We start from the raw sequence: 17,858 nt of genomic DNA, 5'->3' as shown, positions 1-17,858 counted from the left end.
ACATGTAAAATGGAATGGTATTGATTAAGGAAGTCGATTCAAAATCGTATTTTGAAACAACTCCCAGGAATTATTTATGCTTATCTGAAAAGAAAATAATATTTTTGAATTTTGTTCCACACCTTAGTTCAGTTATTTTTTTAAAAATTTCATAGAGCTTTTAGATCCAAGTCATACCCCGTTCCTCTTATTGTTTCTCAAAGGAAGTATACCTGTTGCATACGGGCAGCAGAGAATCAGTAGTTTTATAAGCCAGTCATCTTCCCATTGCCTGATTGAAGTTACTGCTGCTCAAAATAAGTCAGGGAGAAGTGCTTATAGCTCTTGAGCAAGTTCTGTTTTCCAGTGCTATTTGTAACCAGCGGTCTGAAACTCCCTTGAAGGGTTTCCTAGTAGAATTTCAAATATATGGCTAGATGTTTAGTAACATGTATGTAATAAGCATAATTTTAGCTCTTTCCAAGAACTATTTGCTGTTTGGTTGCTACTACTGCTTTTATTAGTGTTAAATTGATGCAATAAATTTCCCTCAGGTTCTTTTGTGCTGTGCGCTCTGCATTGTGCCTTTGAAAGTCTAAGCCCAGTGGGGTAGCAGGAGGCTCCGTCAGCGGAGGCGATGTCCGTTCTGGAGTAAGACCTTTGGCCCTGGGGGGGAAGGTTAAAGGAGGCGTGGAGGATGCATGCTCCATATCACGCAGCAATCTGGGGGTGGGAACTGGGTGGGCAGAGGAGGCAGCAAGGTCAGCAAGCAACAAAATGACCCTCTGTAATTACCTTTCTGATAAGCATCTATACATACACTGAAAGAGCAGAGGATGTGGTACGTGTGTTAGCTACTTTTTCTTAATAACTGATCATGTAGTGCGTATCAGGAAAACTCCTGAGGTGTAGAAATTCTACAGAGAAAAAAACATTTGGTTATCTTGCTAGGGCTCCTTATCACCTGGTGGATGAAGGTGTTACAGAGGTTTTGTAATTCTTTGCCACACATGTGACAAAGCTATTTTCCAGCTGCGGAGGACTATGGTAGCCGAGATGAGAAAGTCATCCTACTTGTTTACTGTGCTGCAAAGACAGCAAAGTGTTCTATTGCAAAATAGTTGCCATACTGGGTCTTTCATGCAATGCTTAGTGGTCAGGGTGAATTACCCTTTTTCGTGAAGATTTCACGAAGATTGAATTTATACTGACCAAGGCAGCCAAGACTAGAAAATGCTTCCTATTTGTCTCTGGGAAAATATTATACCAGTATAGTAATTTAGTAAATTTGATATCTGATCTGGAAATGATAGTGAAAATGTGGTTACAGATCAAAACTGGAAAAATTAGTTGAAAAGAATGATGCTATTAACACAAAGTTAAACAGTGCAGATAGGAACATGGTGGTAAAGATGGAGAGAAACTTTGAGCACAAACATAAAGTTGAATGCTCGAGCAGCCTAATTTCTGTCATATATTGTAGAGGTTACAGAACTAACAGCTTGCCTACACTTGGAAGTTAATTTAAATTACGACGGATTGTCACTTAAAATGCAGTATTTATTTCTAAGTGACAATCAACCATGGGCATTTTGAGTCCCAAAATAAAAGTGTTATATTCCTGTGTGGTCTAATCCCTTTCAAAGATAAATTTTACAAAGCTGCTTGACCTTACCAAGGATAACTTTTTAAATGTCCTTTTCGTTGAAATAAAAAAGCCAAATCCAGGCTCACAAGGAAAACTCAAAGAGAGGAAATCAAAGTAGTTAGTCCAGTAAAGGGAAGAAGAAAAGGACCTTAATTAAAGAGGAATATTTTGTCAAATACATGTTCTGGGATGCAGCCTCAAGAGTTAAAGGTAGGCAGATTTATAAGTACCTCGAGAGCAACTGAAGGCAAATTGATGCTAATTATCAGGACTCTCTGCCAAGAGCTCTAGAAGTGAAGCCATAGAGAGAACGGCAAATTGTGCTTGCTCTGTTATCTGCTCAAACTTTAGTTTTCTATGTGTTCAAGCTTGGAATTTGCATTTCAATTGCTCATTTTGGAATTGGGAATAACCTAGCAGAGTATCTAAGAAACCGGATCCAATAAGGAAGCGCTAGGTGTATCTGCACTGCTCAGATCACCTGCTGCCTCGCAAGTCTGGTTCCCCTGGCTTTTGCAGAGTATGCATGCAGCAGCGCCCCAGAGATCTCTTCTGAGATAGCAAGCTTAGTGCTTTCCCAGGCAATACCCTGAAGTGGACTGGTTAAAAGTAATCTTAAGGCGGGAGTCAGGAGGCTTAAAAAAAGAATTTCATGATGTTTGATATTCAGCACAGACTTACAGAACTTAATAAAAGAAAACAGACAGAAATCATCAGCCATTTCGTAAGCTATACCCCTTTTCTAGTTGTTCAGTTGGTTGCCTAAAGCCATAATTCATAACTGTGTATAATACCATTTTTGTATATGCTTGAGACAGTCTACAAAACTGACTACATCTAGAATAAACTATTTAATTAACATTTAATAAGTATACTGTATTAATAATATCTGTTTTGGGGGGAGAGGAAATAATGGATGTGAACATGCAGCAAACAATTTGTGAAATATTGCAGCAAATGTAACAGCCTAAAAAGTTACCTAGGCCATATGATGAATAGAATAAGATGTTGGAGAAGTGGAAAAATATATAAATTAATTATCAGTTCAGTTACGCTTCAAGAAAATCTGTGCCTGTTAAAGATATTTTGATGGGCATGAAATTAAGCATAGCTCATCCAAATCTGGTAACATAGTCTCATTTTTCCATTCTCTAATTTTTGCAAGCAATTAGGCAAAACAAAGGTAAATAGTTTGAAATGCAAGCATTTATTTAAAAAATTATTGCTGTTATAAATATAGGCTGTTATTCATTGATAAACTCTTCAGTTTTGCTTCATTTACAGATCTGTGAAGTTACAGAATAATAAGATGCCTCTTTTGATTGTGATAGTAAAATGCATTCTGCTGGCTCTGACTTTATTTAAAAGTTGGTGAATTACTTCCTCTTTTGCCATGCTCTAATTTTCTCTGTAGTCTCAGGAGATGGTCTCATGTGTGCTATGATGAGCTGCTACCTCTGCCCCGGGCTGTTTCTGTAGCACTCACCCCATAACCACCCACAGCAAACAGGGAGAAGAGTAGCTCTGATTTTTCCAGTATTTGCTACCCTGCTGAGCTCTGCAAGCCCTTGGGGTAGGTCAAAAGGAAGTCTGAGTTAAGGAAGCACTAGCAAAAGTGGCTCTGTGTCTGCACGCTGGAGAAGATATGTCTTTCTCCCCAGGTCTGTTGGTATACACAGGAACACCAAGCTTGAAATCATGAGAAAGTTCTCCTGCCTCCCTGTGAGGTTTGTCCCCAGTTAGACTGCTGCTGTCCAGAAAGGGCTGCTTTCTACTACCCTGACCAACATATCTTCATGATTTCCTTGTGCTGCCCTCTCTGTGTGTTCTGTTTATCCAGATTCTTTTATTTTACAAAAGAATTGTAAACTAATTTTAGTGTTTTTGTACCTGGACACTATCTCAGAACAAATAGTAATAATAACAACAATCACAAATCCTGTTGAGGTACCTAGACCAGACTTACATTTTTCTTGTGCTGTGGACTAATAAAAGGAGAGAAATGGTTGGAGAGTCTGCAGCCCGTAATATCTTTTTGATGAATGTTTGCCCTCAGGTTGAAAATGTTTGACACTGCTGATGTGCTGAAGTGGTTTGGATGTTACGAACTCCTCAGCTCTTCTTTGATTCTGCAGCATTCCCAAAGGTGTTAAAGTTTACTGTATCAGAGCTTTCTAAAGATAGGATTATTATCTGTTAGATAGCAGAAATCTGCAGAGATTTCTCCTAAATGCTCCTAAAAATGCTTTCTAAGAACAATAGGTTTAAGGAGCATAGATTCTTTCTATCTGCAGGCATCCCCAGAATATGCCTTCTATTTCTTCTGCTTTCCTATTGTTTCAGAGCTGCACCTTGGCAAGAGACAAAGAACCAGATGTGAATGTTGATGGTGCACTGAGCATGCTTGGGGGAAGTGTTTTAATCTGAAAGTGGCAGCTCTCTCTTTCAGCTCTAATAGAGTAGGAATTCAAATCCTAGTGGGATTGCTACATCCTTATGTATGGTCTCCTAATGGACCTCAGATTTTAGAAAAGCTGAGCACTTGCTTTTCTAACTTGACAGAATAAGAGCTTCAAATTCTGACTTTTTCACTGAAGTGATACAAAGCCCCACTGAACAAACTGAAAAAATTCCACTCCCTAATTTTTTTATTATATATTTTAACCAGTTGTTGTCAACACCTCAGCAAATAAGGTTTTCAGAATTTGATTACTTGTTCCCTAACCCTTCATACTTATACTTACCTGAAATTAGTAAGACATCAAAGTAAAAAATCTCCTTACTTGTCCATTTTCAAATTTATGCAGTATTCTTTACAGATAAAAGATGTACATTAAAGTTAAAATGAATTAAAATTAAGATGAAGAGAGGAGATTAAATGGTCTATGCAGAGTCACCAAAGGACTCAGAGATCAGGGTAGCACCCTGTATGCCAGGGCTTCCTTGCTGCCATTGTAGGAAGCTATTCCTACACTCACTATCTGCAAATACAAATGACTACACGAGGCACAAGGCCATGGAAAATAGGCCTATGAAAGCAAGTTGATGTATATTAAATACTGCAATACATCAAAGCTATGGTCTCAAGGTGCTGTTTGCAGAAGAAGGCAATGATAGAGCTCCAGCTCAAAGATGGGAAGCTCTATCGAAGCTGGAAGATACATTGAGATCACTATTTTTAGTTTATTAAAACTATGTGTTATGTTTCTTTATTGTCTTCAGCTCTATAACATCCTCAGAGATTTGTTGGTCTACTCATTGGAAAAAAAGGCAGCAGGCTATGATTTTTCTGTCATCTTCTTTGTGATTAGCACACAGACTGAACACTCAAGTTTATAGCAGATGTCCAACGCAAAACTGATGTGCAAAGGTCAAGGTAATGGTGAATCCAGTATGCTTCCAAAGAAACTCTTTCCTGCTCTTCAAGGGTATAGAAAAGTTATCAGACTATGGGACCATGGTTTTGGGTGTGTTGAGAGTGTTTGTTTCTGATGTATTTGGGTACTTTACTTGCTTTTTTCTGTGAACCCTAAAAGCTTAATCATTGGGTATTTCCTATACATTATTACCTTCATGAGTGAGCAAAGTTATCAGTCCACACACATGTTAAGCGGTACACTATTTACAATCAGGATTATTTTTTCTTCAACTTAATTCGCCTTTTCAGTAGTTTCAGAAAATCGTATTTACCTAGTCACGCTCTGCTTCATTATCAGCAGCATTTTTTGCCTTCTTTTGTAAAACAAATACATCCAAAGCTCAGCACAGAAGGCATTTAAATATGCATAATTTAAACTAGTTGCCCAGTCATAACCAAAAATTTATCTGCTTTGGCACAGATTTTGTCACAAGGGAATGACTTTTGGTTTTCTGCCTTTTTTTCTTCTGTGGACATCCCACTACATGCTCTCTGTAGGTTTGCAGTTTTTTATTTTGCAATATACATTAGAGCAAAACCAGTGAAGGAGCTCTTCTGGTGCATAATCAGCCTTGCACTGTTCTGGGCCATTCTGTGCAGGACACAAGAATGTTTTATCCAATATTAAAGTAGAATCACAACTTTCATATGCTTTTCATGAGGATACAGTGAGGTGGAACTGACTGGTATGGCTATGTTCAAAAGAAGCATGAAAGTACTGGGCTTCCACCTTGATGCACATGAGCTCCTTGCACCTGCACTTCAGTATTTGTCAGCTTGTACGTACAATAACCAGGATTCCTCTAGAATGGAAGACCATGATGTAAACACTAATCCTGATGCTCCACTTGGATAATTTAGATGGTTTTAGGGTTTAGGTTCCTGGAAGGTATAATGCGTTGACTAAAGTAATGAGTTTCCCCATTCTTCCCAGAGCTATGGGTCTTTAGAAAAAAAAAAAAAAAAAAAAGAAAAAAAAGCGTAGCATCATGGAAACAATTTTTTAATACCTTCCCCTTTTTCCTTTCCCCCTTTTTGGAGAATTTTTCAGCTTTTACTGATGAATACAGTAATAATAATGAGTAAATTATAAATAGAGAAACAGCATTTGTAATATGGGGAATAAGATGAAGTTTGAAAAGGCCAGAAAGGTCAATAAAGACCATCCAAGTAAATAAGCAGATGTTTTCTAAGCTGACAAAGATTTAAAACTTTCCTGTGAAGTGACTGTTTTCTCCAAAATCTAGTTAAAAACTGATTATTACTGGCAAAATAAAATATTCACAGCTCATTACAGGATGTTTGCTTTTTGTTCTTCATGACTCTTCCCTAATGTAATCCTCATCAAAAAATTGTGTGGAAAGGGTATTTCTCCTCATGCAGTTGGAAAGCTGGCATTAAGAACATCGTTAGCCTGGAAAGCCAGTTACAGCCTCAAATGGAAGCACGCTTTACTAGATTTGAAATGTCCCTCCACCATAACCTTGTGTTTGCACATCTTTTAAAGAATTGTTCTGAGTGTAAATTTAATTATTAAACTGTGCTGAACTGCATATAGACTGGCTCTTTTTTTTTAAAAAAAAAAAAGTCATTTTAGCAGAATGTTTGCGTTAGCATACATGCTTTTAGAGCACACCTAAACACCGACAGCCCTGCTAGCACACCAGTGCTATGTCAGATCAATGAAACCATGCTTTCTAGGTCCATTATATCGGTAAATCAGGAGTGAATTAATTCCTTCCCTTCTCGGTCTTTGCTGCCTGAGCGCTGGCCCCTCCCCTCATGCCGATTTCCCTCTCCCCGCAATGCTTTCGGGAAGAAGTGGCAAGTTACCCCGCCGCCGCTGGCTTTATTTAAATTCCTTCCTTTTCGCTGTGCGCCCTCGCCCACGGGCGCAGGGGAGCAAGGCGAATGGCTCGGCGTCCCCGGGAGAGCCTCACCTGGCTGCTCCGCGCCGGGAGCGGGGGGGAGCGGAGCGCGGCAGCGGCGGCGCTCGCTGCAGCCTGCCCTTATGCAGGCTGCCCCTTCCCTTTAAAGCGGCGCAGCCCTCCCCTGAGCAGCAGGCTGATTGCTTCCCTTCAGCCACATTTGGTATGCATGAGCACTACTGCTCCAAGACAGGAGGTTGCTTTCTTAAGGAGGCTCAGTGGCTACAGCAAACCCACTTTGCCAGCCTTCTCACCGCGTCCCAGCAAGCCTCCGTCCTACCTCGGGACCCGCAGGTGCGGACGGGGCGAACATGGGATGTCCAGGTGGTGGTGGATCCGTTCTTTGGTAGGCGCTGCCAGGCTTGCGGTTGATTTTTCCGGTGGAATTTGTGGATGGTCATGAATCAAACTGATGCTCCCCGGCCGCTAAACTGGACCATTCGGAAGCTGTGCCACGCAGCCTTTCTCCCGTCTGTCAGACTTCTTAAGGTACAGTGAAAATCAGCACGTACCATTCTGCATCTGTCCAGAGCGCTTTAGTCTGTGCTGCTGGAAAGTTAATTCAGAAATTGTCTCAACTTTATTATTAACTAGGTTACTTACCACCTTTAAAACCCCTGTGAATACCCAAAGATATCAAAACTGGGTTTCTTACTCCAGTTCTGGATGTTTGGCATGTTGATAAAGGTCTAGGAGATGGATAAAAACGTGGAAAGGGAGTAAGGGATGGTGGAGACAATCTGTGTTTCAGTTTGCCTAAGCTTATAAAAAGACATGAACTTCTGGGGAAGAAGAAATCAGTTTCTAAGGTGTGTGTTTGTGAGCAGCCTTCTGCTATCTAGTGTTTGGGGTCATCAGACCCTAGGGATACCCATAGGTATAGTACCACTTCACACCAAGCTGCAAATGGAGCCATATGTGAGTGGGCAAAAGTGATCTCGGTTTGTTAACAACTGTACGTGGAAGTAGAGGTCAGTAAAAGACTGACAATGCAGACAGCTTCAGTGAAACTTTCTGATGATTTTTTTGTTTGTTTGTTTAAACCAAGTGGCATGGTTTGCTTTTGAGGCTGTTTCTAAACATGCCTTTCCTAAAAGATAATTATTTGAAAATTACTTTGGTTTATAGACAATAGGAGGGTCTCTTAATCTCAGCATGTGAAGTACCACTACTACTGCGTGTCCCACTTACACCTTTAATAGAGGCGTACATAACTGGAAAGCAAAATATCATGAATCAAGTTTTTGAGGAAAAAGGAGGTTATATTAAGCTTAAAAAGTCGTGCTTGCTCTTGGAACATGTTAATTTGTTTGAAAATACAATGTAAATTTAAACAATATAATCAGGTTCCATTAGGATTTTATACCATTCTCTGTAATTTTTTTTTTATGTTGAATGTATGACATTAGTTATCTCAGTTCATCTTAGTATCTCATAGTTTGTCTTTGAAATTAATATGCAGCCAGGTAAAACATGGCTACACTCACAGTGCAATGGAATGCAATGATTGATATAACCATTTGATTTTGCATGGACAGCTGATACTTTGAAACTAAGTCAGTCCTCAGTAATGCAACACATCTGCACAGCAGTGTATGGTGTGGTAGCACACTTACCAGGCAAATAAGGTACATGTAATTATTGTATATGTCAAGCAAAATGACTGTACTATATATCATGACAGGTATTTGTCACATCCTAGCAGGAAGGGGCTACCTTAGAAAAACGTTGTTTCCGACCCAGGTGTATGGCCCCCTGGAGATATATTGTGAGCAGCTCCAGAGAATAGAAATAAGATATACATTAGATCTACTGACAAATCAAAATACAGCCAAAGTGTAATGCTGAATAAATCAGAAAGTAGTACTGATTATCTTGTAAAGGTTCTTTCTTTTTCCTACAAGAAGAACAAATTAGAAAAGTCATATACTAATATATGTTAATATATTTAGGAAAATATAATTTTCCCAGGCTGTGTGAACTCAGATGTTGGGAATTTTATTAGCATTCTGAATATCACAAAAAAGTCTGTATCTTTTCTTATTTTTGACAGACAAATGTTGCCCCCCTGTGTATGATATTTCTTCATTGCACTTGTTTTAAGGGTAAACGTAATTGATTATTTATTAAAAGAGCTGACTAAAAATGGTTTTACATGGGCACAGCTATAATTTTTTCAGGGATAAGCAGAGCCCATGGGGTGAGCAAGAGGCGCAGGGAAATAACTGGAGATGCGCAGCCTTGCGGGGAGGCTTGGGAGAGGCCACGGCAGAGGAGGTGGGACTCCAGCACCTCGCCGAGCTGATGGGCAGGGCTGCCTGAGCGGGGAGGGAAAGGCACATACCAGCACTTCAGGGCACACCATCAGCTCAGAACTATGCTTCTGACATGTACTTTTTGCCTTTATCTTTTATTATTTAATATGTTCAAAGTACACGATCAGGCAAGAACAAGATCCCATTGTCCCAATTCCTCAAAACATATGTCTGGCAATATGCAGGAATTTTCCTGTTATAAAGAATAATAAGGAAAGTGTGCAATAACAATAGCAACAAATGACCAGATGAGCAGTCTAAATATTTTCCTGTTTTTCCTCAGCAAATTTGAAAATTATTACATATACAAATTCACTCATCAGAAGAGTGTCTGCGTCCTTTTCTTTTTTTGAGTCTGTCTCCAAAAAATAAAGAAGAAACCCTTTCTAAATGGAAGAAAGATGTTCTTGTCAATCCTCAAACATTGGAAAGGCAAGTGCAATCTTAGCTCATTTTTAATTGACCAGTTTCTAAATTGACTAAGAGGCCTTAAGGGGCAATGCAATGTTGTATCTCAGTAGATATACAGTAGATCCTTTTATTTTCATACATCTGAAATTAATCTCTATATGCGAAAACACATAGAAGTATATATGTTATGTTCCTCCTTAAAAAATAATCTAGAAGTTCTCTTGAAATTATTGGATAAAAGCATGCATTCTTCTGATTTCTTACATTTTGGTGGCCAGATGTGGAAGTTTTTTTTTTTGTTTGTTTGTTTTTTGTTTTTTAATAATGTTAATGCAAATTTGCTTTTGTGAGGACATATACCAGTTCTTTTTTATTTATTTTTGATTTTGTCAAAAATATTGTATTACTGAATCTGATTAGTCTTTCTCTGCAGTGAACGCCCTCAGCTACAGCATAAACTTTGTAAAAACTGGTGTCTTGGGGCACATTTTATCATTATCTGCATTGCCTGCATTGTCTATGATTACAAAACTCTATTTTAATGTGTTTTGTAAATTTGCTTAAAGAGAACGTAATGTAACATTGCATTCATCTTTCTCACACTTTTAGTCCACCAGAGTAAAGCAATTGAACAGTATCATTAAGTTCAAGAATACATCTCTGAATTCGTAAGAATAAGAGTTAATAGAGATTTCCCGTAATACACAGGGGAAAAAAGTCACTGTGGCATAACATGCCTCCTTGATAGGAAACAATATGAACTTTTCCGTATCTTGGCTGTACAATAACTCTTTATTTTATGAATGAGAAGTATAAAGTTCTCAGCCTGTGGATTCAATTTTACATGTAGCACCTGATTGTAGACTGATGGAAATAGATAAACACTGGAAACCAGGACTTCCTGGAGTCTCTCTCTTCATATTACTCGCTAATGAATTGGTGGGATTGTGTCAAAATGACTGGTTTTAAATAAATAATAAAATGTGCTATTCAACGGGTAAGCTAAGCTCTTACTCCCACCTGCTGAACTGGCATGCACTGGTTACCTGGACTGACAGCTGGCACAGCTGTGGCCACAGTGACCTGATTTGATTTAGATAAATGAGGATTAGTCACTGATGCTGACAGGTCCAGCAGCTCTCCAGCTCTGTTCCCTATGCTTTTCTTCCAGGCATGTGTTTTTGTTCTAACCCACTTCACTAATACCCTCAGGTTTAGGAGTGGTTTTATAATCCTATTTTCTTCATTTTTCATTTTCTAACAGACACACAGAGTATTAGAGAACTAGGAACTATTTGCTTTGAATCACAGGTTAAACCAAATTATTACAGGGCATTTTTACAACTTGTGTCATCAGCTTGCCATTCTGTGGTCCTATTTCCCCCCCAACACACACACACACTCAAATATTTCCTGCAGCACATCCCATGTTGGTACTTTTTTTCTAGTTATTTAAATACGCTTAAATAAATGCTAACTCAGCATCTACTCTCTTCCCATGTGAAGTAAGAGGATTAAGAAGTGCACTGAGCACATGTGCAGAGAGAGCAATTTTGTGTTGGCAAGAGAAACTGTCGTTTTCCCAAGGTGGTCACTGAAGTGTCAGGTTGCTTTCCAGCAGCAACTATTTAGCTTCTATTTCTCCACTTGAACTCTGAAGACTGCTTCTTTGTGTATTTGGCCAGGATGTTATTACTGTGTTTCTTCTTTATTTCTTATTATGAAGAATTAATATTAATTAATGGTAAGAAGTGTCCTTTCTGTGCCATTGAATACTTTAGAATCACTGTTCCACTTACTCTGGCAGTCATATTTCTGATCATTTGTCCTAAGATGTAAGAGAGTTTCTGAGTATCTGTACATCATATAAAGAGATGGTATCCCAAGAAAGGAAGCCCAGTCCAAATGGAAGGATTTGGAGAAAACAGACATTTTAGAACAATATTCTATGCTCTTGAAAAACGGATGAATGACATGATAATGAAGCCTTCACTCTGAAGACTGTGCCCTAGGAGAGACTGCAGATGATGCACTTTTGATTGGGATAGATTTGCTTATGACACATGCTACAGGGCAGGGGATGAATAATATATAAAAGCCCACAGATCTGAGAATAGACAGAGGAGAGGAAAATAAGAGGAGTCTAGCATACAGTAAGCTTGACACCACAGATTTAAAGATGCACAGCTATGGAAGTACTATACTAAATGCTAGGATAACAACAAATTACTCAGCCTTTTTCTTAATAAGTCTACTAGAAAATTTGTATAATGGACTTTGAGTTATATGTCAGTGAGTAGATTTGGAAGTTAAGCACTTAGCTTTGGAAGGGCCAGAGGAAAAGTAATGGAATGAATCAGAAGATTCACTGGAGAAAATGTTTTGGATAATATTTTCCAGCATATGGTTCGGTAACAAATGCCTGCTCAGCTCTACCAAATAAATACAAAGAACACTTATCCAACCTGGGCAGCTGCCTAATCCAGCTCCAGGAACTACTGGAAGCTTAAACAGATCAGACACTAAATTTCTTACCAAAAGAGAAGCTGGACCTTATTTTTGTTAGTTATTTTTTACTTGATTGCCCTAGGCAGGGTGCATAAGGTTACCTAGGAGAAAAATGAAAATCTAAAAAAAAGCTCATTAGAATAAGGCACGGTGTCTTTTAAGTGTAACAAAACACACGTGTGAAATTCCATCCATCCTAAAATCTGTGGAATAGAAGTGTGGCCAATATTACAATAGTGCTCCTATTACAGCAAATTTGTTTAGCTACTTTTGTTCATAAAGAAGTCATCAAAAAGAATAAAGGCTGGTAAACCCATGGTAGGCTTTATCATGGTAAATGGTAAAATAGCACATTGATTTTGCTTAACAATTTAAATCAGCAATCTCATTGATATTTGATTACAGAGTACAACTTCATTTCAGGATACTTTTTAAAGCATTGTTTGGTAAACTGAATGAACAAGTTGCTTCTCAAGAATGATGGAAGAAGGAAAAGTGTTCTTTAGAAAACAATAAATATTTATGGTTCTGAATCCTCTACTGTTAGAAAAAAGTGATTGCAAAAGAAGAGAAAGCTGTGGGTTTTTGAGTTAATTTTTTTTCCCAGTGGGTTGAAAAAAGTTATTACACTGCGAGAATCATCAAGTTAACTCAGGCACGATACTTCTGGGAAATAATTTTTACAATTACATATAAGTGGGTTTGTTTGCCATATTCATGAGATGGTAATACTGGATTGTGTTACACTCTTGGGAACTAGAAGTGCAAGATTTTTATTCTTGTTTATGCCCTATAAATCAGAAAATGAGCAAAAATGTAGATGGGCATCAAGGCAGATAAAATGTGAAGATTATTGTTTCTTAGCTAGTCTTTTGATGCCCAGTTGGCACTAGGCTCCTCGGGTGTATCATGGCTTGATAGTTAAGAATTGATCCAGGTTATTTTTTTAGTTAACTGACCACGTCCACCTTCCAAAATGCAACAAAATGAGAGGGCAAGTTTAGTAGGTTTCAACTGAAAATTTGAGATACTTGTTTTCCATTCAGAAAGATCACATTCATGTATATAGTACAGTGGTAATAGGTGGTAATAGGCAGTGTTACAGTGGTAGTAGGTAATGGTAATAGGCGTTACATGTTTGGCCCTCTGATACTCAGACTTTTTGGGGTGCATTGTCTGTGCTTAGCAGGCTGGAACCCAGACTGCCAGAGAGCAGAACTCTGTTTTCTGATGGGTGCTTTGTGTCTGTGCCGGCTAACATAGGTTTAATTGTTTAAGGATAGCAGAAAGGAGAAAGAGCTAGAGCTTTGCCGTGCAATGTAATTTCTTGCTTTATCATCAGGAAATTGGTTTAGTATCCCAAATCAGAGGAGCAACAGGTGTTGTAGCATGCTCTCAAGCCACCTTTGCGCACGTAAGCTTGTGTTCCTGCTGCTCAACCTTTAGCTCGGACTTCAGTACTTCACATTTTTATAGGCTTTTGGAGGAGCCTTTTTTACCTGTGACTGAAGAACTAATGATACGCCTTTTGGGGGTTGCACATACCCAAAAGATGAGTATTCGTGTGAAATGAGTTGATTTTTCATGTGTAGTACTTGAGCATATATACATGTGTAAGGAGCTTCTGACAGATTCTGTCAGATCATTTCTCCGAGAAGGGAAGGAAATGTGGAAGCTGATAAAACTTTTTTGCCTACTGTATACTGAAGTAGTTACTTTGTGCAGTTCATTTTGCTGAAAAGGTAGAGGACACACTTTAAGGTGATCAAAGATGAAATAAAACTTGTTAGCAGTTTGGCTTACTTACCGAGTCTGTTCCAGGAATGTGATTCACATTAGTGATCATTGACTTTGAAGTGATGTACCAGCAAATCAGTTTCCACAACAAGAAATATTACTCCAATAAAAAAAAAAAAAAAAAAAAAAAAAAAAAAAAACATTAAAATGGAAAAGAGAAATTAAGACAAAAAGCCTAGTCTAACTGTCTTTGCTGTAGAAGTCATGTTAATATATTAGTTTCCATGGACTGCTTTCAAGGAATAGACGCATCTGTGACTTTCTGAAGGAGGAGGCTTTAGTCTACTGGATTCATGTAGAGCAAAAGTGGTTTAGATTTTCAGGTGTTACTGCTACTGACTTTTGTTTATGACATACATAGAATTATTTTAAAATTTTCCTAATTCTGTCCTAGCAGTGAAATATAGACAAATGCACAGAACAATGACAGAAATTTTCTACCTCACTGTCTGCTGTGAGATTGGGTGGTTGTAATGTCTAAAGGCAACTTCATGGATTCACAGTCGATTTTGCTTGCAGAAAGTGGTCCTATAATGTGAATGGCAAGCGAGAGCTTAGATTGAGGTCCTTAAAATTGTGAAAGGTTGCATAAATGCAGGGTTCCTTCTTTTAAAACAGATGTTTTAGGGGAAAAAATTTTTTCTCTTTCTAGGCATATTACCACTTTGTGAATGCTTTTCAAAGAGAAGTGATAATAAAACCGATGCTGAATTCACAGCAGTTAACATACTAAAATGCTTGGTGGTTCTGAAGTAAAGATCTTACCACAGCTACAGGTCTTTATCCTCTTGCACATTAATATTATTTTATAGTATTTTCCCTAAATCTAGACCTATCATTAACAATTCTTCCCTTGTCACAGAAAATACAGATGTTTTTGCCTTCTACTCCACTCTGTCACCAGTGGAGCTGGAGTGAAGAAGGGGAGGCAACAGAGAGTCATCAAGGGAGGTCCATGTTTCCTGCATGTAAAAGGACTTGTCTCAAAAGCAGTCCCTACTTCCCATGTCAGTCAGTCTTCTCAGATTCGAGTACTTACAAGAAGTGGCAAATGGCCTTAACTTCCACTGACCCTAGCAAGAATCGAAACATGCGAAACACTGCAAAGGACCTGAATTTTAAGGATCTAATGCAGCTGTCCTAATTACCGACTGTATGAGGGATACCTTAGTGGACTCACTTCTAGAGATATTAAAAAATAATAAATAGCATTTTTGGTATATATTAACTGAACAGGAAAACATAAGTCTAATTCCAAATAGACACTATTATTTTAAAAATAATTTTAAAATACTGCTACATACAGCAGCATTTGAAACAAGATGCTACAAATACAATGCTATTTAATGTGTTAATGGAATCCTATATTAATGGCATCAGATTTCAGTGCTCTTCCGCAGTACTGTTCCTTATGTTTGAAAGGGTGCCATGTGAGCAATTCAGGCCACGAGACCGTGAAGTGAAGCTGAGTGGTTTTATTCCACCTGAATTGCTAACAAGACTATGCTACAGTGAAAAAAGAAATGTCCTCAGGGCTCTCTGGAAATTTATGTCAAAGCCAGTAATAAAGCATGAAATAAAATCACATCATCAAAAATATCTTTCATCCCCCAAATAATATGGTGATGTGAAACAATCTGACAAAGTGCTCTTAGCAATGTCAAGGAAGTTATTGAAGAAAATATTAGGATTTTTATTATTTAATTAAAACAATCATCAGACTGACTTTACATTAGTGAGGAGGTGATAGAGTGAAAACATAGTCTTCCAGTGACTCATCTTTATTCACTTGTTGGTAGAAGCAGAAGGAAGGTGCAGTGACTTACAGAGCCATTACAATTAAGAATTTATGGCAGATGCACCACTATAGTATTCTATTATGGAAGGATGCTGATTTTGAACTTTCTTTGTGGGTTGTAAATTAGTAGGACTTCTTGCTGCTGTGCCTGTTGTAATGCAATATCACACATCAGTTTCACTGTGTAACAGCTTAAGGTTCATGTTGGCATGCAAGTGGAAATAGAGATCAAAACTGCAACTGGATGAGCTAATTACATGATATCCTGGGGTCCTTGCAGAGTGACTTAACTGTGATTGCAGGTATAAGTTTCCAAGTTACAAAAGATATCTTCCAGATACATTCTCATTCAACTTTTGGGCTCATTACTTCAAATTACTAAGTTATGTCATACACAGGAGGCAATACTTGAGGATTAGGGTGGGGGGAGGTTGCCATAAATTCCATGATACCAAATAAAAACAATGTGATGATCTGTGCAAGCTAGTTCAAATACTACTGATACTGTCTCAACATTTTTTTTCTATGTCTCTGTCCATCTCCCCACTGGACTCTTTCCAGAACTGCATTGCTCCCAGAATGTGTTTAGCTGCTTGTCTTGTACTCACAGAAGCGATAGTGGTGCCAGGTTATTATGCCTATAATGCTGACAAATAATTTCCCACATGCAGCCTAATGACTGAGTCAACCACCTGTGCTCCTTCAGCCTGAAGGATGGTAGATCAGGCATCAAAATTGCCCACAGTGTTAGTGAGAAGAGCACAGCAGTAGTAAAAAGTATCCCTTTGCTATTGGATGTGATAGCTACAAGTCTCTGTAGGCTTGGGATATCTGCCTATGAAGTAATAGCGTTTAGAAAGCAAATATGTTTTTTAATCATTCAATTCAAATCCAGCTTTGTCTTAAAAAACACACTGATGCCAAATTTTTAGAGGTCCTACATTAGGTTCTTCTGTGAGAATGAGGTAAATTGGGGTACACTGTGAAAAGAAACTCATAAAAGTTGCTTGCCCCTTATTACCACTGACAGGATGAATTAAATATGCATCATTTTTGACAGGTTTGTCTAAGTTCTTAAAATAGTAAGCTCCATAGGCTGTCCATTCAAAAGTAACCCTATCAATGCCATCAGAAATATTTTTCTGAAGTGTTTGTCTAGGCCTGTCTTGCTGGTTTTGAAGTCCATGATTTCTTGTTTTACCAGCTACAAACCCAGAGGACACATGTAGCAGCCTTTGTGTTTAAAAGCTCTCGTACTGTGTTTGGAAATCAGCTAGTTTAGCAGACTTGTTCATGACATATCGTTCTGTGTCATCTTACAGTATAGATTATTTGCTTATTCCAGTATTTTCCACCGCTGAAGACAAACTGAGATTCCCTTCCTGCTTGCTTTTTTTCTCTCTTTCTGTAGTCTTCAGGTATCTTACTGGAAAAGTCAGTAGGGGAAGGGAGGAAAATCCCTCTACCTGCCAAGCTAATCTTAGGTCCAAAAGCCAGAGAAAGAATGATAAAGAAACAGAAGGTATCACACCCCTTCTTCATTTGTGTCTCCTGAAGAGACTAAATAACCTTCCTTTAAATTTCTGTAAAGTCTTTCTAATGTAATTTGTTTTACAGAAATGTAAGTTGACTAACAGCCAGCAGTCTTTAGGGAGAGCTTGAGGAGGCACAATCTTTTTCTGTTTGCACAGTAGAAATATTCTTTTTTTTTTTTTTTTTTTTTCTTTGCATAGTAATGGAACCTGTATTTTTAACTGTTTTCATTTCCAAAGAAATTTTAAAGCTCAGTGTTGAGGACAGTCAGTCGCATAGTCCTGAACTGAACTTCAGGTAGATGTGCTGCTGATATTACATACAAATGAGGATATTTAATGTTTATGTGCATTTCTCTGTAATAAAAAGATGTATTTTTGATTCGTCCGGCACGAATTTGGACGAAAAAAACAAAACAAACAAAAAATAAGGTTTTCACAGACATCCTAGTGAGAAGTTAAATGTGAACAGACTTTATCTTGATACATACAATTATTTAAGAATAATTTAAAGGTAAAGCTCT

General features: G+C 38.2%; 1 protein-coding gene across 1 annotated transcript in view; it reads left to right on the top strand.

The window, feature by feature from the left end:
* Positions 1-5,081: 5,081 nt before the first annotated feature.
* Positions 5,082-17,858, top strand: part of TRPM3 (transient receptor potential cation channel subfamily M member 3) — a 266,636-nt gene continuing 253,859 nt past the window's right edge. Inside the window, exons 1-2 of the mRNA XM_062600481.1 lie at positions 5,082-5,130; positions 7,353-7,462. Coding sequence (XP_062456465.1) covers positions 5,085-5,130; positions 7,353-7,462 — 156 coding nt within the window. The 5' untranslated portion in view covers positions 5,082-5,084. The remainder of the gene's footprint in view (positions 5,131-7,352; positions 7,463-17,858) is intronic.

The sequence above is a fragment of the Rhea pennata genome, chromosome Z (assembly GCF_028389875.1).
Source record: "Rhea pennata isolate bPtePen1 chromosome Z, bPtePen1.pri, whole genome shotgun sequence".
Lineage (NCBI taxonomy): Eukaryota > Metazoa > Chordata > Aves > Rheiformes > Rheidae > Rhea > Rhea pennata.
This window is presented reverse-complemented; position numbering and strand designations above follow the sequence as displayed.